Source organism: Ooceraea biroi, chromosome 2 (assembly GCF_003672135.1).
Source record: "Ooceraea biroi isolate clonal line C1 chromosome 2, Obir_v5.4, whole genome shotgun sequence".
NCBI classification, from domain to species: domain Eukaryota; kingdom Metazoa; phylum Arthropoda; class Insecta; order Hymenoptera; family Formicidae; genus Ooceraea; species Ooceraea biroi.
Window position 1 is genome coordinate 5,129,178 of NC_039507.1, and position 25,500 is coordinate 5,154,677.

Genomic DNA, 25,500 nt, shown 5'->3' on the forward strand with positions numbered 1-25,500 from the left:
TTTGTTCTGATTTACTGAGCGATCTCCTTACTTTACGCGCATGCGCGGTTTGGCAGGCACAAACAGCCCGATTCATATCAATACACACTGTGTCAATTGTATATTTTTTATATTAATACTTTGAATACACATGTGTTTGGTATGTACACGTGCCTTTCACGCGAACTGGAGTTTAGTGTAATTTGTGAAGAAATAATATATAAATTTGTTCGAGATAATCCGCAAGAATCAAATTACGAATAAGATATTAGCATTCGGCGGAGCATTTGAAAAGGTAAGCTGCCATTTGACCGTGATTTGATGATCACGGTATCTATAAGGTTATGTTTTGTATAGCTTTTTACTCCACACAGATGCATATACATCTTATGAATTTTATGAAGCAGTAGATGTTTATGTCGTGCCTCACTTCGCACGATAACATGAATTACATATTAACAGCGATTACAATATTATGGAAAAAAGTACTCCGAGTAGAGTTTTTTCACCGGTCTGGAAATGTAGACTTGAAACCAGCGCGGTAAATATGAACACGATCACGATATGGATATGTCAACATCGTCATGTCACTCCGGTACGCAAATAAACGTTTCTTTAAAAATATTTTCTATCGCCAGAAAAGTATTGAAATCGATTATTGGAATAAAAGTAATGTTTCCAATATGTTAATTTGCAGAATTTTGCAAGTTTGCATATATGAGTCTTAATAGTTAGCTAGTGAGAATGGAGTATTACAAAGGGTTACTTTTTCACTTGATTTTATTTTTTACTCTTTGTTCCTGCACGAGTGCGAGACTCTCAAATGAATACTAAGAAGGAAACATATAAATAAAACAAATGTTTGTCCATAGCCCGAATCTTCCTGGACGGTCGGTCTGCGAAGATTTTAATGCACACTTGCAAATTGACTCACAATAAGAACCGTTATAAAACGCCTAATAGCTTTCAATAGGATTAATTCATGCTCGCGCGGCACGACAACCGGCCGCCGTGCATCAGATCGCCACCATTTTCGTTGGAGTAAATATTTCAGAGCTGGACAACTGTCTTCACATATAGGTCAAATATGAGGATATTTGTCGAAAGAGAATCGAAAATATTGTAGAAATTTATATAAGTTTGTTTTTAAATGAAATCTGGAATTGTTGCAAATATTTTCTTCTATAATACAAGCGTTAAGGAATGCAAATAGATCTGATCTTCTCAATTCCATTTTCATACAATTTGGAACACAGTAGGCACGCAAATCGATTATGCATTCGCGCGTTTCAATATCACCTATCCAAGGTTTCCCAAGTAAAGTGCCTTTTTCAACAATTCGATGCCGAGTCGCAATGATATGATTTTCTGAAAGACGAGAGTAACTGGAGTAACTGGAAGTCGTCAATTAGACAGTTTGATTGACGGACGATCGTCCGACAGATCCTCCGTGACCGGTAACACCTCCCGTCGTTACGGCCCCTCGATTTGCGCGAGCCAGAAGGTCACGCAACACCCTCCGCTCCCCTTGGGTGTACCTTGAAAACGAATGCACGCATGCACTCGTACTGCACCGTCATTGCACATGGTAGTCAGTGAGTCAGTGAACCGTCCGCGACGACGACGACGACCACGACCACGACGGCGGCGGCGGCGGCTGCTGCTGCGGCGGTGATTACTTAACGCGTCGCGGTAGAAAGTCGGCGATAGTCGACAACGCCGGATCGTCCGAGCTTGGCCGCCGCACGATCGCGTTGCAGATCTGCGTTTGTGTCGGGAATTTGCGCTCGTTTTTCGATCCTTGCTCTTCCTGTTTTTCTTTCTGTCTCCCTCTCCTGTTCGCTTTCTCTCTCTCTCTCTCTGACTGATCGCGAGGCACTTGCTGATCCATGGATCTCGTGAATGCGCGCAATCGATGGCGTCCATCCGCGATCCGCTGCTCGCACATTGTCCCGTTCACCCGCGACGATAACTCCGCGACGCTGCTGATGCATTGACCGGCGCGTGCGATCATGACAACGAGCAGCGCTTGATTCTATTGACTGACGCACAGTGCACTGAACACTCGAATCCTTGTTTCGTTCGAAAGCCAGTTTTTCCAGTCGAGCTGCGTGAAGAGAAGGCCGACAGCGAGGATGGACGGTCTCGTGGAGATTTTCCTCTTCTGCGGGGTACTCTGCTACCTCTTCAACCTTAGGTAACGCGAACGTCGAAATACGATTCGCGTGTTACGGTGAAAGTGATTGATCTGATGGTTCTGCAAGATTTCCAATAGATCCGTAGAATTATTTGTATCGTATGCACTCCGTATAGATTCGCGTTATTCGTAGAATGATGCAATTTTATAAAATTACTGATCACTTTCGTTGTAATACAATTTTTTAATTTTAAAATTATTACAACTCTTTCTTCATATTTGCATTTATGCCAGATGTTCGGTGTTAATCGTTTGACTATGGCTTTATTTCGCACGCAGGATATTATCACGAGTTCAGTATCAGATGTTATATGTAGAGCTCAAGTCGAATAGCGCTAAAATCTCGACTTGTAATAATGAAAACACTCTCTTAAATCGACCCGACTGGCTATTTTCGATATTTTTGGACACACTTGATAAGGACCACAAATGATGGTCGAAACGTTGTGTAACTGATTATCAATAAAAGCCAAAACTAGCCAGCCGGGTCGATTTAAGAGAGTGTTTTCATTGTTCATTTATTCTGGCGGCATTAACTAATTGAATTAATCTTAAAGAATTGTGTAATTTTCAAAAATAATGAAATTTCACTTGCGAATGTTTTCCGTTCTACGCTCTTGAATGAGAACAACAAAATAAATTTGCGTTTATAACATCATAATTATTCTTTTCTTCTCTGCGATTTGATCTGTCGAGTCTTTCTCATTTTTATTGCCAGATTGGCATTATTTGTGTAATAATTATTGATTCCTCAATATTGAAGCAATTACTTGTTCCAGTTTAAATTCCATTTTCTGTTAGCCTCAAAAATATCGCGTATATTCATGTGTCAGTTATTTTCCTCTTTGCTTGTTACACGTAACAAGTTTCCTTCAGTGGAGAGTAGTCTCGATCGATTTATTATAATTTGCTGTTATCCTCAATCTGTTCTCTATTTATTTATCTATCAAAGGTTTAGGTTGGTAGCAAGGTTTTTGAGAGATCCAAATATTTATCCCATTATCATTCAGTGACGACGTACTCAGTCTTTACTATTATTGATAAGAGTGTCATCATAAGTCCGTACTTGATTGATCCAACGTATATATTTTTAACGACTAGACCTAAAATAGGATAGCGTGTTATCTCTTCGCTAAAATATTGAGAGCTATGTTTGGAGTGTGTTCATATCCCGTTTATGATATCTCCTAATTATGAATATATAGATTATTAGATAAGCATTCCTTGCTTTTTTATTTTTAGTATTTGCGGTATTTATATTAAAAATTACACGTAATTATTAAAATTACACTTAAATATGCTTTCTTGTGTCGTGTTAAAATACAGCATTATTATACATAAAAAAAAACAATCTTAGTATTCCGTAAACAGACGTATTGTGGTAAAAGACATGAATAAATGAATATAAAACAACGTAACACAAATATAAACGATATACTTTTATTTCAATGTTATTTTAATTATTGTACAATCGTAAATGCAATTTTTAAATCTTTTTTTATTTTACATCATTCTGTAGTTTCTCGAGTGTCGTCATTAAACTCCGAGTTAACAACTCCGGCGTTAATAATTCATCTGACAGTCGGTTTTTAGGATAAATGATCGTTGAATAGAGTCAACCTAATCATTCTTGCATCGAGTGCACGGAAATCTGATGAGGCAACTCGATCATCTACGAGTACATATGCACTCGCGTGCTCATTGCCGAAGGCCAGGCGTGAGAGGCAATTCGGAAGCCTCACTTGGCCAGTGGTGCTGTTTGTTGTGAAGAAAATTTGATAGCCCCACGAAAACACACAGCTCCGATCTTTATCATTCCTCATTGCGTATTCCGTTCACGTATTGTATCGAAATACGCGCTATATTAATATAGCTAAAAGGGCAACGTGCGCGCGATTTTTTGCCGCGACCTTGCTCTTCATTGTTCGCGCGCTACATCTTGTCGAGCATGATTCCTATGCTGATACGTGCAAGGGCGACGATAATTTTCGTTTCCCATGGCGATGCGCCGCATATAATAGCCACACATTACGTTTGTCCATTGATAAGATATCCGAATTAATTGGATTAATTGTTCGATATTAGATTCAAGTCCCCAAATATCCGGATTTTTATATATAATTCAGATAATTAAGATATGATATAAATATAATTATATTTATACAATATTATATTTATATAAATAATAATTGAAATCTCAATTATGCATCATAGAAAATTGTGCAGAAACAGTTCCATTTTCTTTTATCTATTTATTTCGTAATAAAAATTTTAAGTAGATTTTTCATTAGTGTCCATTTGCGAGAAAGATGTCTCGTTGCATAAAAGACTTCATAAAAAAACATTTTATATAATAGATGTTTCAAATATTTGAATTTAAAAAACATTTGAATTTAAAAAACGCTACAATTTTAGTGCTCTATGATATAATAAAAGGAACTGTGCTTTGTATACATTTTGATGTAACACAAATTTACGCAGAAAGCATCAGTTTTCGTTTATCTAATTGCGGTAGCAATAATGTTCTAAATGTTGCTAGTGATGCAGAATATGCCAAGGCCTGGCTATTTATTACGAATAATCGGCAGTTTCCATTACGATTACGTCCTCAATTGAGCATTGAAAGTTCGATAGGCCATTGAATTATAACGTGTGTTTTGTTAGTCGACGAACTTTCACGTCGATAACCCGATCTGCTATCGCTAAAATAAACTCATAGATCTATGTCGAGCGAATTAGGAAAACAACAGCGTACAATGAAGAACATGACTTATGGTTCGTCCCGGTTTTAAAATAAAAATGTACTTTACACGATGTCTTTTTGCCAACATGTTTCTTTAATTGGTTTGCTACGAAATGCCCCTGTATATCCCGTTGAAAATGTATGCTACATAAACAGCTGAACAAAAATTATTTAAGTTATTCTAGTACCTGAAAATACGTAATGCTTTTTTATTATAATATCAGCATACTTATTTCTGATAAATATGCGCACGAAATATGTTACAGAATATTTTATTTATATTCATTAAATCTTGTATGTGATTTTAAATAAGACACGTTAGATGAACGACATAAATATTTATTAATACATTTACGTTGACGCATTCATTATTAACGTTTTGCTAAATTCAAAATGCGTTTTGCGAAATACAAAGTACGTTCTTATTATATCTTTCTTGTTAAAAATACATGTCAGAACACATGTTTGTCTTAAATGCAAATCATGAAAGCTTTTATTAATGATGAAATGGAAAATGATTTCAAAAGATAAGATTAGAATTGTAAAGAAGGTGACGCTAATATTCTTATGCTTTAATGACAATAACTCTTTTATGCTATATTATACAAGCAAGATATAATAAGAACGTTGTACTTTGTATTTCAATGCAAAAAACGCATTTTGCATTGAGCCAAAAGTTAATAATGAATGCGTCAACGTAAATGTATTAATAAATATTTATGTCGTTCATCTAACGTGTCTTATTTAAAATCACATACAAGATTTAATGAATATAAATAAAATATTCTGTAACATATTTCGTGCGCATATTTATCAGAAATAAGTATGCTGATATTATAATAAAAAAGCATTACGTATTTTCAGGTACTAGAATATGCTTTAATATTATGCTCACATTTCTATAGTCGAACGAACTAAAAACTGAAGGAAATGATAATCGATAAATCGCTTGTCAATTGAGAATTTTTCAAAGAAGCTTCCATATCGATGGATCAAGTGCATAGGAATGAGGATTATTACTTATATATAAATAATATATTCGAAATATAATTTAAATTTTTTAAATTTCTTTAAAGAAAATAATTTTTTAGATTTGTATCTTTGTTATAATAGATTTTATGATAAATATGTTATAAATAAGTGTGTCATTGACTCGTGTATAAGATAATGTTAAATATTTGTCTTCACAATTATAGAAATAAAATATTAATGTTTGCCAAATTAAGTTATTAATATTTATTAATACTAGGATTCTATCATGTTACTGTCGTCGCTGTTTGTTTCAGAGAATTACAGAAATATAATTGGCATGATAAGTTTTACAGTTATAGCTGCAGCTAATTCGCGGAATAAACTTTGTAATTACGTACAACTATAGAGCAAAGATTATAAATTATCAGTTCAGCTGAGATGACTTGGCAAAATCTTCAAAGGATGCAGCATAAAAGGGGATGTGAATTCTGCGTCCCCTCGCTCGTGCGCTTTTATCTTCTCATCCGGCGTTCAAGAGCCGTTAATGTTCCATTTCAGATTCCGATGACGGCCTCTGTTTTTCTTGAGTTATGCGCGAAGATCGACAGCGCGCTTGTTCTCTTCCGCTCTTCGTTTCCTCCGTTCTTCGTTTCGCAATTAAATTTTCCTTGCTCGCGCTGCATACGCGATAAGCTTATCAGCGTGGACTTTGGCAATTATTGTCAGCTGGATTCAAACTCTTGCTTCTCTTCCTTCTCTTGTTCTTAATGATTGTAAACAAGAAGTTCTCGAATGTATCATCGAGGCACGTCATTCGTTATCAGCCATCCGGAGAGCAACACCATTACTACATAACTGTCATCTTTGTTTCAATGTTTCGGTACCGCAAACGATAACAGGGATCTGCCTCTTCAATGCCTTATAGGTATGCGTTTTCTGTATCTTCTGAAATTACTCTTTGTTTCGAAAATGATTTGTCAAGAAGACTAAAGTTTCCCAAATCTCGTTGAATCGAGCCATTCAATTAACTTGAATATTATAATTAATTATAATATAATTATAATTAATTTTGGAATATTAGTCTTGCTTAAATTACAATTTTGACTCTAGTTTCAGTTGAGAAATTTTCATTCGTACTCGTGACATCTTCACACTATTTGTTATCTATGTTTTTTTAACTATCATAGTTCGGATAGAAGGATTGCAAAATGAATGAGGGCATCGATACCGTCTCTATAAAATGGCAATCTCTAGTTCGCGGTGCGGAAGAGAGCCGCACACGAAACCAGATAGCTTTTGCGGAGGCAATTCTAAATGTGACACCATAAACACGCGCGTCTATGTGTGCAGACATGCATAAATCAGAGCTTAGATTTTACGCAATAGTGTTTACATCGAATTCAAGATAATAAATACTTTTTCTCACATCAAGTAATATTCAATCCCGCTTTAAGTATACCAATATGTGATATTTCATTCGTACATTATGCGATTGCGAATTCCATATGCATCTAATCAGTTTTCATCATTTTTTTTATATAAAGGTTCTCCTTCGTTTTTAAATCAACTGCTTTTGTGATGATAAATATATGTAACCTACGTAATATATGTAACTTGGCAGAGTATGCAAAACTAGTTTAGAAGACTATTGCAAGGGGAAAAAATATAAAAAAACGAAAAAGGAAAAAAACGCAATATTTCCATCTTGTTCTAGAGAAATATTATTTCTAAGATTTCTTGATGCTAAATATAAAAAAAACATCTCGTTACAAAAACTCGTTATATAAACTTGCAATTTGTAATCGCTGTAGAATTAAAAGTGATTTATATGGAACATAAACTTCTTTTCATTGAATGCAAATTGTCCATTGAGTTGAGGTGCCGTTACGTTGACCTGCCGTTTCGCAATTACCAATGGATTACGAACACGCCACGAAAATTCCGTATTTCATCATGCATCACGCCAGAATACTGTCATTCACGTTACAGCGTCCTTTTATCTTAACACTTGCAAATTCACGACTACCACGCGTGTCTCAGAATGCCTTATGTATTATATATATCCTGATTATCGGTACGCTTTGTACAGAATCGTCTCCTCTTCGTATATTTCAACGCTATGAGAAGTCATGTCATATTAGCCACAAATAACATTGTACGATTAATTCTAAAGGTCGCCCGTTCTGAGTCAATAATTATTATTATATTACATTCGCATGTCAACGTTATCACGCTTCCGTCACGGAGTATTCCGACACGCATTGCAAAAGTCTCTTCCTTTCCATCTCGGCTTTTTTACCTCGATAATCGCTATCACTGCGCATTATCAAATTTTCTATTAAAGACAAATATCCGAATATTATTTTTTAATTTTTTTTAATGAGCACATGCTTCTTTTATGACATAATCTAATAGAAAGTTTTATTAATATAAAGTACAGATCTATCAAATCTAATAAAATCACCGTATAATTTGGCTTTTTTTGAGTTTTAGTCTCGACGACGCAAAAGAATAATTTCCATTTATTTATGACGATCTAAAACCGACTGTTGACGTAAGACATGTTTTTTTAGCATTAAAGATATACTATGCAACCAAGTTAATAATATGCAACACTGCAAGAAAGATAATGAAAATGTTCTCTTGCTTCTTTTGCTTGTGCTTTTTTAGATATGTTGTAATTGCTTGTAATTCCCTGGATACTTGCCGTATTTTTCCTCTGTTGAGTTTGTATTTCGTTTGTGTAATCGTAGAGATACTACGCCATTGTATCATACGAGATCATATGAGCTTAATCAACGGTAACTCTTGGCAATCGCCTCTGAACCGTCACCATGAAGTACAGTCTTCGTGGCGATTGCGCTTGTAGCTTGCTGGGCTTACAATGCATACGAATCAAATCATGCATTGTACGTAGAAAAATTGTATTGATTCTGTTTATTTCTGATTATTGCGATGCGTGCAATTGCCATGTATACCAATTAAAAAGCAATCTATCACTCGAAAGATTAATGTTTATAAAGACTAATCGCTCTACTGTGTTAAAAACCGCAGTTTACGCAGGAAGTAGTTGAACTATATCGAGTGATAAAGATTTATTGCTCATTTATATATAGATTTCGTAATGAGAAAGCTTGATAAAAGCGCATGACGTGATTCTCTTTTGATTTCCTTTGACCATTTATTTGCCACCTAGAAATTAATCTTTTAAACTATTTACAAATGATTCTTATGAACCGTTAAATAGATTTACATTGCAATTGTGTCATTTTACAACTTGTAGTTGCATTTCGTAATAAGGAAACGATACAATTAATTATGACATCCTCTAACTTTGAAAGGATGCATTTTTTAAGTATATTTATTTTTAATAATGATTTTTATAAGATTCGAAAGAAGGCAGAATTCTAAATTCTAAGACTATCGATGATCGATGATTATTTGAAATGTTAGTGTCCTAAAACACATTGTCAACTTTGGAATGTCTTCTTCAAAATTTTTTAAATCCTTTATTTGTTCACAACTGGAAGACTATTGATGTTGTGATATTAAGGGACAAATATAGTGTTCCGTTTTTGCTTCGGCTCGACTATCTAATAAAAGAGAAAATGAGCAGACGAGAGGCACATTACTGTAATGTGTTTCATCTCCAATAAAAGATGAAGCAGTAATAGGCATGCTTTGACAGTTTGCTTTTACAATAGCGCTTGTTGTGCGACAGCTTTTCCGCTTTCCTGATTTTGCGGGCCGTGTGATGCATTTAACAACGATCGTCGGTAGCGATCATTATCGTGTGCAATTCTAGATTTACTAGAGAAGTAATTGAAAAAAGAAGTTATGCTGCAAATTTAATATCTATTAAAATAATTTATAATGTCGTTTGACAATTTGTAACGCTAATAATAACGGTTATAAAATTAAACTCTAAACAAATATAGTAAAATTTGCATGTCCAAACCAGTTAAAGTTAAAGGATAAAATATATTTAGATAATTACAAAATAAATGAACGATTATGTTTTAAAATCAGAAAAGTGTATTTATTATACAACGCTTTCTGTGACAATAACAAAGATTATAATTATTTACAATTATTTACCATTTTATTTCTTCAGTCCTAATCTGTCAATTCACTTGTTTTTCAACACAGCTATTTCAGTGAAGCTGCTTTTCTTCTGTATCTCGCATCATCCAAGACGACCATTTATTTCTGAAATAGCGAGTGCTTCAGAGAATGACTGAATGTTATTTTAAGGAACATTTTCTTCTTCTTTTCCATGCACTTTTTTATCCCTTTTATAGCTTCCTGTAATTTCTTTCGATAATTTTGTAGTAACATTACTCACTTTGACGTTAAATTATTTTTTAATCGTACGGCTAAACATATTTTTATTTTTTAGATAATACTGTTTAGCTAATTGAACATTTAATTAAAAAATATCTAGATAATAGAGGTTCCAATTACTCATTCCACAAAGAAACGCATAACTTTATGACACAAAATTCCTCTTTTTTGATATTAACATATCAATATATCAACATAATATTATGTATAGCATCACTAAAAATAATCATAAAATAATAATAAAAAACTCTTATTTAATTAAGACTTAGTTAATTCTTCATTTAGATCCAACACGAGGTTTTATTTTTTATTTCCATAATTCTAAGTTTTTACTCTTTCATTTAACTGCTAATTAAATGTTTGTCTAATTTCTGTTCGATTATATTGATTGCAGGCCTAATAATATGGTGGACGTATTATCTACGCGTCTGCAGGAAGTATACGCCAAATGGGAATCCAGGACGCAGGTGATACGAAATGCAGAACCAACGACCACACGATTTTCACTGGACGGTAACGGCAATTTTCTTCTTTTTTTGTTTTAAAATACTTTTACATAAGATCAACTGAAACTGAAGTACATTTGACAAAAACCTGATGACATGTTTGTAATTACAGGTCTCCGGCGAGCCGGGCAGCATCTTCAACGAAAAAAGATCCAGGACAGGGAACAAATACGTAAGACACGCGAGAGCTCGCTGTTCAAGATCAAGGAAACCGAGCCGCTGGCGCCTTCCTTTCAACAGAAAACCTCGTTCTTGCGCCATTGCTGCAGCACCTGTACACCGACTTCCAGAGTGAGTTCTGCTTAAAGTCTTCTAAACTTCTTCTACCTACAGCTTCTTGCCAGGTTCGTGGCGAACCGTGGCAAGAAATCCGACCGACTCGTCAATCATCTTCGGCAGTTTCTCTCGCGTGTCCAACATCAATTTAGCGTGTTGCACGATTTTACGAGCGTGGGCGTACATTGGACCGCTGAATTGGAGCGACGCAGTCGCCGCTTAACCGGCTTAACCTACCGAACTTATCGTTAAATACCGGCGACCTCGCTGCTCTGACTTTGATTACCGTTCTCGATCGTTCGCGTATTGTTCGCCGACAGATAAGATTGACATGCACGCATGGTAAAGGTGGTTAAAGATCCACCATCGAGCTACAATCGAGTCGATTACAGTTTAAACCAAGTTGCTGACATGTCATAGTTATGTATCAATCAATGCTTCTAATTCAGTCTACTGAATGCGCGTTTTGTCTTTTACGACAACAATGCTAATCCTTTTACTGCTACAATTCTTATATTTTGTATAGCTAAAAAGAGACTTCATATTTTTGTGATATTGAATAGGGAATAGTGTGAATAGGATGAATGTATCATACTACAAGTATAATATAGTATACATATTAAAACGTATGCTAAACACTCTGTGCTTAACATACGTTCAACATCTTGCTCCTTCTACATACCTTTTTTATTAACTAAATTTATTTTCCTCTTTATTTAAAATTTTTTTTATTTTATTTTATTCTAAATTTATCGTTCTCTATCTAATATATCTGATATTATGCTTATCTGGCTTATCTGATATTCAATATTCATATCTGTTATATTATTTTGTCTACTCTGGACTTTCCGTTTTGATAACTCGATGCTGTTTACGAAGAATCCAAGATAATAGCAAGAATTTTTATTATATATATCCATGGAAATTTCCAGTTTACTAAATTTCTATTTGAAAATTTGAGAATAGTCATATTGTCGCAACTACAATCGAGGCGAACAGAAAGATTTGGTCAATGTTTAAATCGCGGAAAAGGTTTCTGTTGGATGCCATGAACGACACGGCGCCGTACACTAAAAATATATCTAACCGAGATCGTTCTACTGGATGCCTACACTTAGTCTCTTAGTGGAGTCGTGAACTTCGCGAGTGGTCTCGCGTATCTTTCTCATCACTTGGTTGCTACGTTCTCCGTACACGATATTCAAAATAATAATTTAATCATTGATTACGCGAGAAACTTATCAGTGGAGCTTTTACAAAGGCGCACCAATCGCTGTTACAGCTACGCGTGATCTGTCGCGATCTATTTTCGACTAGAGACCAGGTGCAGGTGTGGAGAGACACGGCAAACGACGACGGCGGAAATAAGCCACTTAAAGATTGACCGTCTTTAAAAGATTCGAGAACTACTCCGAGAAGAATTATCCTCGAACGACGTTTTGTCATTTCATTTGCACGAAACGCGCGTGCGTCTGTGTGTCATCTGTGTGGCATCATCTGATCGTACGATTAGCCGTGAATCGGCTGTGCTCTGCAGTGCGTGCTATGCGCAGGAACGCAGCTGTTATGTCCTCATTACCTAATTAGAGACCATTGTCTGACATGCGTTTAATTTATAACTCATCGGTCATTTTTCATCATTTCGTCGTTTTCAGATAGGGACAAGTAGCACGCATGCACGCACGTAATGATCTGTACAGAAAATTTCATTCTCAATCACGAAAACTTGAATCCTAGAGAGTAGAATTGACAAAACGATAAAAAGGAAAAAGATAAATTTTTCTGCAACACATTTCAAGTTACATTTAATAGTTGCGGGGTTTTTTACAAAATATTTCAGACGATTTTGAATTTTTAGTAACATTTGTTATAATTATTTATAGATAATTTATTAAAGTTCTGTCACTAAATAATTGATGTAAATTGTATTTTAGAAATTATATTTGAAATGAGAGAGATGCGTCTGCAAATTTATTGCAAAAGAACTTATCACAAAATTAATTGTCATCACGTAACAGCAATGTGATGATAGAAGTGCAATTGAACATATTGACAATAATGTATTTAATATTCCAATGATGAGAGAAATGTGCGAGGAACCACGTGGATTTTTATCACGATGGTGGCGCATTGTAATAATTCGAGGATATCCTCAAAATGTGAGTTTGTTTAAGAACATAATAAATTTAATTAAAATAAAAGAAAATAAATTTTGTGATGTTTTGTACAGAACATCTCAAAATGTTTTATCACGGAAAGAGAAAGGTATAGTCGCGCGTTACATTTACTTTAAAAGATTAAGATTACAAACACATTCATTTCAATCTTACATACATCAATATATTTCTAAGAAGTAAACGTTAGCTTTATGACTGCTAATATAATATTTTGTAAATTTGATATATTTTATTATATTATATATTGTATATACTTAGCGTATACATGCATTCTACATTGTATAATTTCAACAAAAAGACGTTTTCCATCTTTCGATTTTTATTTCAGGATTCGCTGGTAAATAGTGTGGTCAAGCAACAGCCAAGCGGCTTGAATGTATTAATGGTGAAAACAGGTTCCACGTTTCTTTCAAGAGCGTTCAAACACGCATCGTATGTGTTAAACGCCAAGAGATTTGATTATCCGATAGTCACGCAGACGGTAAATACCGATAAATACCGATTTCAGTAAATGTAGTAAATATCACCGAGTTTACTTCAGATTAAATTAATAATTTTTGTTAAAATAATTCTACATGTAGATTCTGAACGATGAGAGATTAAAGGACGCTATCAAATTGACTGCTCGGGAGACAGCTGACAATGAAGGTTGCAGCGAAGAAAAGGCATTTGCAAAGGCGAAAGCCAGGGCCAAGAAGATACTGCTGGAAATGGAGAGCAGATGCAGTGACACTCTTCTCAAGATAATCTCGTGGCTCATATATAAACTGCTGCCTTGTTTTATACAATCCGCTGTCGTAGTACCGTCTCAGATAGAATTGCTGAAAAAGGCACACGATTCCGGTTTACCGTTCGTGCTGGTGCCCCTACATCGTAGTCATCTGGACTATATAATGATCAGCTTCTGTCTAGTTATGAATAACATGAGGAATCCGTTAATTGCAGCAGGGGACAATTTAAAAATTCCATTTTTCGGGTAAGCTTTCTTGATGGCATAGAGAGTCAACAAATTATATCTGAGATTTTTTCGACGCACGATTGGTAGATGGCTTTTGAGACACATGGGTGCGTTCTTCATCAAACGTCGTATCGACCCGGTGGCAGGCCGCAAGGATCTTCTCTACCGCTCGATCCTTCAGACGTACATCATGGAAAATCTTCGTGCTGGACATAACATAGAATTCTTCGTGGAGGGAGGCCGCACGAGAACTGGCAAGCCCTGCATGCCAAAGAGCGGGATTCTGAGCGTCATCGTTGACGCGTACGTGGACGGCACCATCGAGGACGCACTGTTGGTACCGGTAGTCGCGAACTACGATCGTCTGGTCGACGGGAATTTCGTCAGAGAACAATTGGGACAGTCGAAGAAAATGGAGACTTTTGCGTCGGCGATTAAGGGCTTGTGGTCGACAGTAATGGGCCATTATGGTATCGTCAAGGTCGATTTCTGTCAACCGTTTTCTCTCAGGGTAAGGCAATTCATTGTACATACAGAATGTTATCACGTCGATATGAATGATAAGAGCTGTTAACATGGGGATGCAATTCTTGACAGGAAATGGTGAAAAGCTTCCAAGCCCAGCAAAATAAATTGACTCCGAGACCGTCGATAGATAAACCATTAAAATACACCATGTCGAATTCGTCTCTTTACGGCACAGACGTTATAGTGGAAGAGCAGCGTCAACTGGTGGAGGACATCGCTCGACACATCGTGTATGGTAAGTCAAAATAATAAAATATATAATATGTTTTTTACAAATGTAATATATCGTTGGAGTTGTGAATTGATCTCTCGGAATTAAAATTATAAGATAATCAGCAAAATATTTAATGCATTACACATCTTCTAATCACAAAAGAGTCTTTTATTAATTTAATTTTATTATTTAATTGCTTTCAGATGCATCCAAATCCACGCCAATCATGTCGACCAATGTTGTTGCATTTTTGCTATTAAATAGGTTCAGGGACGGCTGCACGCTGGACAAATTAGTCGAGGCATTCGAGTCGATACGGGAAGAGATGGAATTTAGCAACAAGAATGTAGCGTTTTGCGGAGAGAACATCGATATCGTTAAACACGCAGTTAGTAGATTACGTCGATCGAACAACTGCTGTGTGAAAGAGGAGAAAACTCATGATTTGTCAAATTTGCAGTTGAATATCTTGGGTCCAGGTTTGGTAACGCAGCAGCAACAAGAAATCACCGAAGGCGTCTATGGAAGCCAATCTTACAAGTCGACCTTTGTCACGGCGATCCGTCCCGTATCAATTCTGCCGAACGTGATCGAGCTCTCGTATTACAGCAACACCATGCTGCTGTACTATGTCCTGGACAGCGTAGTGGGTAAGACTAAAGACACCCGGACGCGATCGTAACGCTGTTTGATTTTGTACGGCGCACTTATTATGTTTTTTTTCAGTGACCGCTTTATATGCTGAATTGCACTCCCAGATTAATGATCCAGTCGCGATCGCCGAGAACGATATCACAGTGTTCCAGCAGAGTCTGCTCGAGAAAGCACTCAAGCTCTGCGACATTCTGAGGTATGAATTTATTTTCTGCAAACCGTGCCAGGAATTGAAAGACGTGATTCTCCAAACGATACAGAACCTGTCGCACACGAACATTTTCACTCAGAAAGAGGTACGTAGTACAGTTCGACAGATAATCGAACGTCTCTCATCATAATAAGAAAAATACTTTCGTAGGACGCTTATCTCCAAGAAGAGCTGTGGAGTAGGAGGTACGCAGCTAATTTCGACGATAGTTCGGATGAGGAGTATTCGAGACAGCGGCAGATCCGAAAGATCGAGTACAAAGTAAACTTGTCTTCTTTAAATATTACTAATAATAATAGTAATAATAATGTGCAATCACAGTTTGTATTAAGAATTTCTCATACCTAATTCATACGTATTTAAATTATTTCTAGCTGAACCTAGAACCGGAACAGTCCAGTCGCATGGAATTTTTGCACACGATATTACGACCATTGATCGATACGTACACCACCAGTGCCTCCAGTTTGAAAACATTAATCGGCCGCTCGCTCTGCGAGCGAGATTTAACTCAGGAAGTGTTGAGCGAGATCAAAAGCAATTTGGACTGTGGCATAAATAGTTACGGTAAGTTATGCGGAAAATTCAGCAAAATTCTAGTTGGAATTATTGGATATAATTGTTCAATCATACGAAATATTTAATAAAAAAAATTATTTAATAAAATTACTATGTAAATATAAATATCACATATTTTTGTTAGAAATTTTCGTACTTGTGTTGCTTGCAGCGTAAAATAATACATTTTATTGGAATTTTGTTTATTCAGTGCGGAAATTCAGATATTTCGTTCCATTAAAATAAAAAATTTTATGACTTTTTTTGCAATAGGAGAAAGTTTATGCGTCGATCCGATAAAGAATTCCTTCAAGCTCTTTGAAAAGTGGAACGTCTTGGAATGCCACATGCAAGACAACGTTAAAATGTTTCACTTGAAGGAAGATTACGATACAGAAGTGGCAACGAAATCCATCTACGACACCGTAGCAGCTTTCAAATGGACGAGAAGTGTTGATTAAAAACGTGACGATATCCCCTGTTCCGATCGAAGAGTCACCTTCGAACCTTCGCTATTTTTTGTATCTTTTATAGAATTCTCACTGATACACGTCCGCCCGTGAGTTTGGCAAACGTTTCTCGCGACAGACGAACACCGTCGGCCAAACACGGTTTTTTTATATAAGTTGTACATAGTATTTTTTTAATATTGAACGGAAAAGAGCTAAAGAAACTATATATAGCACGTTACAGTATGTCAGTTGCGAATGCCTTGAAAAATCACGACTGATTTACATTCACAACGAAATACTTAACGCTTCACATAGTGAAAAAAAAACAATGTACAGACGCAGGGTTAAATGATATTGAATCATAAGAATATATATATTTTTACAGAAATATATATTTTAATTAAATATATATATATATATATATTTTTACAGAAATATATATTTCGGACAAAGAACAAATAGATAAGACGTATTATATAAAAAAACGTTACATGATTTATATAGATACTCTGTTAATAAAGACGGTCTTGTATATACATGTATCTCTCTCAATGATTTTCGAGTCTATTAAGTTTCACGCTTTGCCATTCGTCATTTCTCTAGCTTCTTTAGCACTTCCGTAGATATTTTTTATATTTCGCTATATAAAATTTGCAAGATTATACGTGCGTACGTGTAATGTAACGCTTCAGAATTTCACATTCGACGAGATTGGGTAGCTTCTCCTGAGTCCCATGCACTTTTCTCTATCGATGAAGAGCGCGTCTATCTTCGACTTCAAATCACTTTCTAGATTAGACCGCGTGTGCAAAAGTTGCTGATGCTGTGCCTCGAATCGTTGCAATTTCATACTCGTGTCACGTGCTATTTTGTTTATATCCTTCACTTCTTCGCTCATCCTACGAGAAAGCGAGTGTTACTACTGCGTCAATAATTGATAAACGAATTACAGCGAACCTGAGTTGGGCGTGATCGTTGCACGATTCAGCCTCCGGTCGATGCGTTCTGGCCTCCAGCCGTGTACGTGCAACTTTCAACGCTGAGCTTTTGCCGGCAATAGTCTTCCGTATCGGTTCCATGCTCTTTTCGATGCCAAAGATTTCTTGTTGAATCTGAAATACCCAGATGAATGATATCGAACTTAATGAAAGATGCATGAAACTCTAAACAAGACGAACGCCGAGACGAAGCCTAAAAGATTGCATTAAAAGAGATTATCTCTCAAACAGTTTATTTTAGATATTACATAAAATATTGATGAAGATCCACTGAAGAATCCGATGAAGAATCAGTTGCTATTTCGTTGCTACCTCGTATCGATTTTTTCCTTACCTTACGTAAATGTATTTGTAATTTTCCCTTCGCGTCTAACATCTCGACAACTCGCCTTTCCAGCGCCTTAGTGGTGTCATCCCAAATTTCCAACACCTCGCAGCCTACCGTTTTCACGGCACTACCAACGTCGTCTCGCAATCGGCATGATTTCGCCCGTTCCGCCTGTGACTTCCTTATTGCTGCATTAGATGCTTCCACCCAAGATTCAGCCCCAATCACGCTACGAATGAACGACCAGATCCATTTGTTGAGATCAGCTAAGACGAAGAATTTTATAATCACCTGCAATAATATTTCTCTACGCCAGCATAACATTGCAGACCTCGGCTGAAGTTGTTCAACTGGTGGCATACTCCTAACGCCGTTTCTTTGTCCTGTATATTCACCTGCAGCTGGTGTTGTATCGCCCTGTTGTTTGTTAACTGAAAATTAGCGTAAAGGAAATTCCTCGAAGCCAATACCGTGCATTATGTCCAGTTCAAACAAGTATACGGCGTACCTGAGCGACGCATTTATCTATAAATTGTTCTAATTTCTTTTGACAATTCTTTATCGTCTCAATTTCCTTCAGCAGAGCATATTCGACTTCATCGTGTACTAGATCAATACCTGATAACATTTGTTTTATATAAATCTCTTAAAAAGAATTTTTTATACTGTATACTGTATATTATTTACAAAATAGTTTTACAAGAATTCAGTTCTCAAGAATTTTCTTATTTTCTTATTTTTGACGCAGATTTTCAATTCAACACACTGCTTGCAATTCTTTGTATTGCAATATTGGAAGGAAACCTTTTCTCGACTCCCGATGGTAAAGACATTCTTGTGCGATATGTAGCTGTCCCTCAAAATTTTGAATCGCTGTTTGTAAGCCGCGACGACACTCCTGCATTTTATTACTCTCCGTGATCAATTTTTCCAACTCCAATGCCACTTCGTTCCGCCAGAATGTTATTTTTTCCCCAAGTTTTCGTCCACTCTCTAATTGTCCCTCTTGTACTTTTTCATCGGTTTCCCTGACAGAAAAATGATAACGATGATGTCACTCATACGAGACAAACATAGTTCCTGAGATATATGTTTGTCCCGTATGTAACGTCGATGAATAATTGGAAAGTGAATTATAACTCAACTTTGTAACACCGTGCTATTATTAAATTGAATATTATTTTTTATACAAGTACAATTGAAGACAAATTCTATTTTGATATTATATAGAATATAAGAAATTATTAATAATTTTTTGAAATGACAATAAATTATTCTGATGTATTTTATTCCTTGGTTTTGAAAAATTAATTTTATTTTAAGATAAACTAACACTAGAGTTAAATGCATCTTCAAAGGTTCTTTTACTTCATTAAGCGTACAGCGTCCGTGCGTAATGTTTCAGAATATTTTCTGTTGTCATTCGCTTCATTGTATAATCTAATTTGATTTTGCATCCAGTCATATGTGGTATATCGTGTGTAAAGTGCGGCACGCGCTGCATGTGAAGGATTGCGATCGAAACCCGTTATTAAATTCGGGAATTTTAAGGGCGCCGTTGTCATCCCACATGGTGTACGACAAGCGTCCACCAACAAATTCGTTAGAGGCAGTGCGGGTCTACAATAATTATAAAATAATTATTTCTTAGATAAAATTGGTTTTTCAAAATTCTCTTTATACAACGAGGATATCTTTCATTCAAAAATTTGTTTAGTACTCGTAACTCATTATTAAGACTCCTAATTATTTAATAAATAAATAACTATATATATATTTATTTATTAATTAGCAGTCTTAATTAATTTTGAGTACTAAGCAAATTCTTTAATATATGTATTTACTTCTTTATTACATAATTAGCTTAATAATGAATTGTTATTAAAATTTACTAAGCAAATTTTGGAATGAAAGGTATTCTCGTTGTATAAAAAAAATTTTGAAAAAATTACTTACAATACAGTAATACATATATTATAAAGTGATTATTAATTCATGCTTATAATTTGTTGATTATTATTAGTAATTTATAAATAAATTTAATTCTACCCTTTCAATTATAAAACAACGAATGTAAGTAAACTTTCATAATAAAGGAATAAATATACATGCTAATTGGATTTAAACATAGAATAAAATGTTTTTAACGTTTCCTGCATGAAGAATAATATAGAATTCATTAATTAAAAAAGTTGAAAGTGATATGCCTTCGGATTTGAAAATATAGTGACTTACAAAGGAGTGGCTTCTACAAGTTCATATCCTATTGTAGGACGCCAAGGATGAGGTCTCGGGGTCTTGTAAAATTCTCCAATTTTAGTAGGAATCGAAGGATCAGCGATTTGTTCCATACATGGTAAAACACGGACTGTACTCCATGGTTGGAGTTGCTAAATGGCATAATATAGATTCAATAAACAATATAATAAAAACTAGGCAATTTTAATAAAGTAAAAATCAACGAAGCAATTTATGTCGTTTCGTACATAATCTTTTTGTGCAAATTTCATACATTGGATAGAAGTTGTTTTTAGTTACAAGAGTAGACTCTTAATTTACAATGTTATATACGTAACGTGACGTTAACGTGATTAATGAATCATATTTATAAAAAAAAATTACCGCACAGTACAAATACCTACGGAATACATAACGATTTCTGGTCTTTTCTCGACTTTAACGTTAGCTATGATCGCTTACAATAATATCTCATTACAATAATTTCTGTACATGTCCAAAACAGAAGCAGACAATTTGAAAACGATTGCTCTGAAGTTATCGTTAGGCATGGGAACATATATCGTTCGCTTGCACTATCTGCAGGCACGTGTGTTCGCTTCGACGGTTCGCGAGAGAAAGGAACGACTCGGGTTGCGTTCCGTTATTCACTGCCAGTACTGAAGCCGAAACTCAAAGTTTAATGATTTCATCAATGAAATATATTTCGAAAGTCATTAATTCAAACTCGCAGTTGATATATCATAGCGACTATTTATAAGTAAGGTGTACGTATATTTGAAGATATCACAGCTTTCAGTCTAATATGGTTATAAAAACATTGAAATAGGAAACATTTTCTATAACTAGAGAATTAAAACAACAAGTTATAAGAAATATTAAATCAATCAAAACTATATTATGATTACCATATACTCAGTGAGTGAATATGCTTTGTGTGTATGTCTTTAATAAAACGTATCAACTTTAGTATACAAGTCAAATTGATTAAATAAAGATATAGTTGATTAACATGAAAATCCTCTATTATTTCATAAACATGTAAAATTTTGATATAGTAAATAAAGAAAATCTACAAATAGCGCGTTCTCGCGCGCTAAGAAGGCAAGTGTAACGTTTTACCCATGACAGCAAGCTATTAGAAAATTTTAGAAAAGAATATGTCAGTAACGCGTTGTTTTTCCCCTCGTTTATATTTCGTTTATATTTTCGTATTTATATTCGTAGTTAAATAATATGACTGCTGCTGTGCCTTGATCGTTGCTGTACCTCTGTCTACTGCGTGAAACGCGCGCTCATTTGCTAATCTTCTTTACTTAATATCTCAAAAATTTGAACGTATAATTCTTTCCAAGATGGTTAATCTTGTTTTTCGCTAAATAGGAAATCTAACTCTTCTAAATACTTTTTAGAATATTCTAAACTAATTTGCATATAGGTATGCACTTCTTTTTCTATATGCTCAAATTCTTTTTCATTGATTTCGGCATCCTCTAGTATCATGTCCAGAAGAGCGCCACAAGTAATGATTAGTTCAAAATTACACTTTAGAGAAAGTAAACCAACTAGATTTGTTTCTATAGAACTGAGAAAATTCTCCTCATTTATTAAACTCTTCATTCGCTGTTAATGCAATTTCATCTGTTCGACTTTGTCTGCCTCAAAGTACGTAAAGTACTTGCCTAATGCGGTCGTATACGTTGCTCTTACTTTAAATCTGTCATTTTGCCTGTCTGTAGGTGAGACAGGCAGTAACGTGAACATGTCAAACAATTTTATAATATGATCGTAAATTAAATTAACATCATATACATTTTACACCTTAACAGGAATTTTACTGACATATTGTTCTACATTTTCCCCCAAGTCCGTGAAAATTAATTTTGTAGATAACTCGTCAGAAGGCGTTGATTTACCTGCTTTGAAAACTTTGCCATATAACATACGCGTACAGTTTGTAAACCACCGCAGCCGATTATAGTAAGTACACTACATTGTGATGAGGCTCTCTAGCCCAATGAATATCCGGAACATATCCGAAGCAGAATTATTTGGGTTTATTTCGTGTGCATTTAAGATACAATGTGCAGCAGCGAGATAATTCCTAGCATCACTGAAGTGCAAGTAATTTATAAAATAGTACGAAAAATATATTATGGTATATCCCCAAGCATGATAACCTGCTTTTAACGGATCTGTTGTTGCCTCTATCCATTGATTCATGAAAAAATTATGCACAGGTTTTATAAGAGTTTCTAGACCCCAGCTATCGCAGTCACAGTCCTTTATATGATGTAAAAGTTCCGAACACAATGTCACCAAAGCAAACATTGCATTGCAACACGATGGAAGTTAAGTGGTTTATTTAAGACGGTAGAAGACGGTAAAACCAGCTCAACACAGACAAGATTCGACAATATAACACTTGCGACTTCTTACTGTAACATGGCTATTATATATAACTCATCTACATTAAAAAACAAAGTAGAGAGAGCTGAGAGTTATTTATTTAAATGTTTAGAATTGTTAGACGGAAAATAAGTGAATCGAGAAGCTATAAAATAGCCTATTTTATAGCTTCTCGATTCACTTATTTTCCGTCTAACAATTCTAAACATTTAAATAAATAACTCTCAGCTCTCTCTACTTTGTTTTTTAATGTAGATGAGTTATATATAATAGCCATGTTACAGTAAGAAGTCGCAAGTGTTATATTGTCGAATCTTGTCTGTGTTGAGCTGGTTTTACCGTCTTCTACCGTCTTAAATAAACCACTTAACTTCCATCGTGTTGCAATGCAATGTTTGCTTTGGTGACATTGTGTTCGGAACTTTTACATCATATAAAGGACTGTCGAGAGTCTTATAATATTGTCGGAGCTTATCTCTGTTGAGCTGGTTTTACCGTCTTCTACCTTGTTAAATAAACCACTATAACTTCCATCTTATTCGTTTGACCGAAATGGTTGTCACTTCACGAAGGTTTTCTTTCTGCGCAATCGCTTCGTCATGTGTTGCTTCTAACGCTTTCTGGAATTCAACAATATCCTTGTCCATACCCTGCATATCCGAAGGTCTCGCTTCTGCAAAATAACATTACAGTATTCTTTTATTGACGCTGTATAGTTTATTATTGTAACACATTCGCTACTTTGATAGTTATACATTATCAGTGACCATCAGTAAACTTGTCGCTTACATCATGTACGTCACTTCTGCTCGTCATACAATACACGTGTTAAAACACATGAATGGTAATATATTTTTCTCTTGTTTATTGAAGTGGATTTTTAGACAAGCGTGGCATTGTCCATAAGTTCGTGAATAATATTATAACACACAATTACTTATATTTGTGAGATAAAGACTGCTAAATACTAAAAGGAAACCAGAACGCAAAAAATGTATTTCTAAAGCACTTAATGGTTTTATTTATTAAGACTTCCGAAATGATTATAGTGATATTATATGTATATTACAGTTAATCTTATTAATCCAGTTTGTGTGAATGGAAAATCTAATACGCTAGTGGCATCTAATATGCGAGTGGCAGTGGATGTATATTAGATACACAATTTTTAATATATATTACCATTTCCAGAATTTGCAGAAGTTTGTAACTGTGATGCCAGGTGCTGTCTACACTCCTCCATGTATTCATACATTGTTTGCTTCTTTTAGGTATCGTTTCAATGCGGCCAAATATAAAGCACTGTTCAGATCTAGATTCTCCTACACTCCTTACGTTTCGCTTGCCCAACGTAATGAGACCTTGGTTTCTGCGAACTGTAGGAATGTCTGTAAACATAAACACAGGTATGTGTCGTTTGGAAGACTTCTGTATTATTCTCTTAGACCATTATATAGGAGAAATTAGTCGGCAGCAAAATATATATTATAATACTTTATGTGTTGTGTGATTTATAATACAAAAATATGTTATAAAGCGAAATTGAAAATTTTATAATTTCACGATTGAAATACACGTATATCAAAAAACTCGCATTTGATATATTTCATCGCGACTATTTATATATTTATAAGTGAGATGTACATATAACGATATCACATATTTTAGTCTAATGTTTATGAAAAACTTTAAATATAAAAGTAGATAATATTAAAGTAACGTATATCCATATACGTTACATTATTTAATTTTAATACTGCATATTTAAATAAGTTTTAAGTTGTTTATGCAGAATATGTTACATAATAGAATATACACAGAAAGACATAAACTAATAATCGATAAAGAATAAAAAAGCACAATTTTACACAATTGGGAATAGTCAAAATAAAAAAACACGATTTTATAGTTTTGAATCGAAATAAACAAATCCAAGAAAGGTCCACTTTCGCAGAAGCATTTCTTGCATCGAAAATTTGAAAAATGAAGATGTGAATAGTTTTACATTTCTGACATATAATACTATATACTATATTAAATATATTATAGACATATCTATTGTACAGCACATTATACAATATAACATATAACATAATTACCCAACAATATGCAAGCAGATTGGCAACAGCGAAGGTGATAGCAAAGCGTCCGTCATATCCGCAATAGGATAGTGATCTATTAGCAGAGCCTGCTAACAGACCCTTATTATAGGCGGCAGAAACCTTCTTCTTCTTCTTCTTCTTAGTGTTTAATGGCACCCGATCCCTTTCAGGTTCGATATGGCCAATTGCAAAAGTGAGTTAAATACGAAATACAAAATAACAAGGTGAAAAAAGAACTCGGGACAATCGTCGTACACCTGACGACTATCCCCTTCGGAATAGCCAACCTGCACTAACCGCGGCAGAAACCGAACAGGATCTGCGCGCGCACAATCTGTTGTCAGAGTCATCTGTTAGCAGGCTCTGCACGGTTTCTGGTACCAATTTGTGATCTTAATCGATAATATCAACTTCTGCATCATATTTGCAATCTTTTTGTTGACAACAATTAATAGCAGACATTTGGCATAATCTGCTTTCGACAGGCTTGGCTATCTGGGATAATTATGTATTTTCGAATTTAAAAAAATTAAATTCTCAAGCTTTAATATAGCATTAACAATTATATGAATAAATTATTTTCACAATTTTTGCCGTAGCTAGCGTAAACTGTTAAATATCATACGTGTTATAAAAATATATGGAATAATATTCCT

General features: G+C 35.0%; 2 protein-coding genes and 1 long non-coding RNA gene across 6 annotated transcripts; 2 read left to right on the forward strand and 1 right to left on the reverse strand.

Moving 5' to 3' along the window:
- The first annotated feature begins 95 nt into the window (after positions 1–95).
- On the forward strand, positions 96–18,294 carry LOC105281680 (glycerol-3-phosphate acyltransferase 1, mitochondrial). Of its 4 annotated transcripts, none has more exons than XM_026968042.1 (15): positions 96–274; positions 354–574; positions 677–2,176; positions 10,630–10,748; positions 10,854–11,032; positions 13,523–13,675; positions 13,776–14,170; positions 14,240–14,663; positions 14,750–14,915; positions 15,098–15,282; positions 15,355–15,544; positions 15,621–15,844; positions 15,910–16,020; positions 16,134–16,326; positions 16,591–16,778. In XM_026968042.1, the coding sequence occupies exons 3-15, from the start codon at positions 2,115–2,117 to the stop codon at positions 16,776–16,778; spliced, it is 2,589 nt and encodes an 862-aa protein (XP_026823843.1). In that variant the 5' UTR covers positions 96–274; positions 354–574; positions 677–2,114. The 4 variants fall into 4 exon arrangements, with proteins under 4 accessions (XP_026823843.1, XP_026823845.1, XP_011341391.1 ...); XM_026968044.1 differs by having other exon boundaries at positions 852–2,176; XM_011343089.3 differs by lacking the exons at positions 96–274; positions 354–574; positions 16,591–16,778 and adding an exon at positions 18,165–18,294 and having other exon boundaries at positions 2,115–2,176.
- On the forward strand, positions 3,972–7,572 carry LOC109611117. The gene is made up of 2 exons (XR_002193452.2): positions 3,972–6,816; positions 7,079–7,572. It is a non-coding gene; the product is annotated as an uncharacterized LOC109611117 (long non-coding RNA).
- LOC105281683 (tektin-3) lies at positions 17,144–25,199 on the reverse strand. Its single transcript, XM_011343093.3, has 11 exons — positions 24,842–25,199; positions 23,925–24,130; positions 23,248–23,415; positions 20,331–20,485; positions 19,464–19,715; positions 18,900–19,123; positions 18,604–18,713; positions 18,387–18,526; positions 18,102–18,324; positions 17,727–17,881; positions 17,144–17,668 (listed from the first exon to the last, which is right to left on the reverse strand). The coding sequence occupies exons 4-11, from the start codon at positions 20,444–20,446 to the stop codon at positions 17,458–17,460; spliced, it is 1,431 nt and encodes a 476-aa protein (XP_011341395.1). The 5' UTR covers positions 20,447–20,485; positions 23,248–23,415; positions 23,925–24,130; positions 24,842–25,199; the 3' UTR covers positions 17,144–17,457.
- Between the last annotated feature and the right edge of the window lie 301 nt (positions 25,200–25,500).

Bases quoted from the DNA above. Each gene is read 5' to 3' on its own strand.
- LOC105281683 (XM_011343093.3), bottom strand. From the start codon at position 20,446: ATGGAACAAATCGCTGATCCTTCGATTCCTACTAAAATTGGAGAATTT. The intron at 18,714-18,899 runs GTTTCCTTCCAA...AAATGTTATCAG, and splicing joins CCATCGGGAGTCGAGAAAAG to GTATTGATCTAGTACACGAT. The intron at 17,882-18,101 runs GTAAGGAAAAAA...TGGGTATTTCAG, and splicing joins TACAAATACATTTACGTAAG to ATTCAACAAGAAATCTTTGG.
- LOC105281680 (XM_026968042.1), top strand. From the start codon at position 2,115: ATGGACGGTCTCGTGGAGATTTTCCTCTTCTGCGGGGTACTCTGCTAC. The intron at 13,676-13,775 runs GTAAATACCGAT...TTCTACATGTAG, and splicing joins ATCCGATAGTCACGCAGACG to ATTCTGAACGATGAGAGATT. The intron at 14,171-14,239 runs GTAAGCTTTCTT...CACGATTGGTAG, and splicing joins TTAAAAATTCCATTTTTCGG to ATGGCTTTTGAGACACATGG.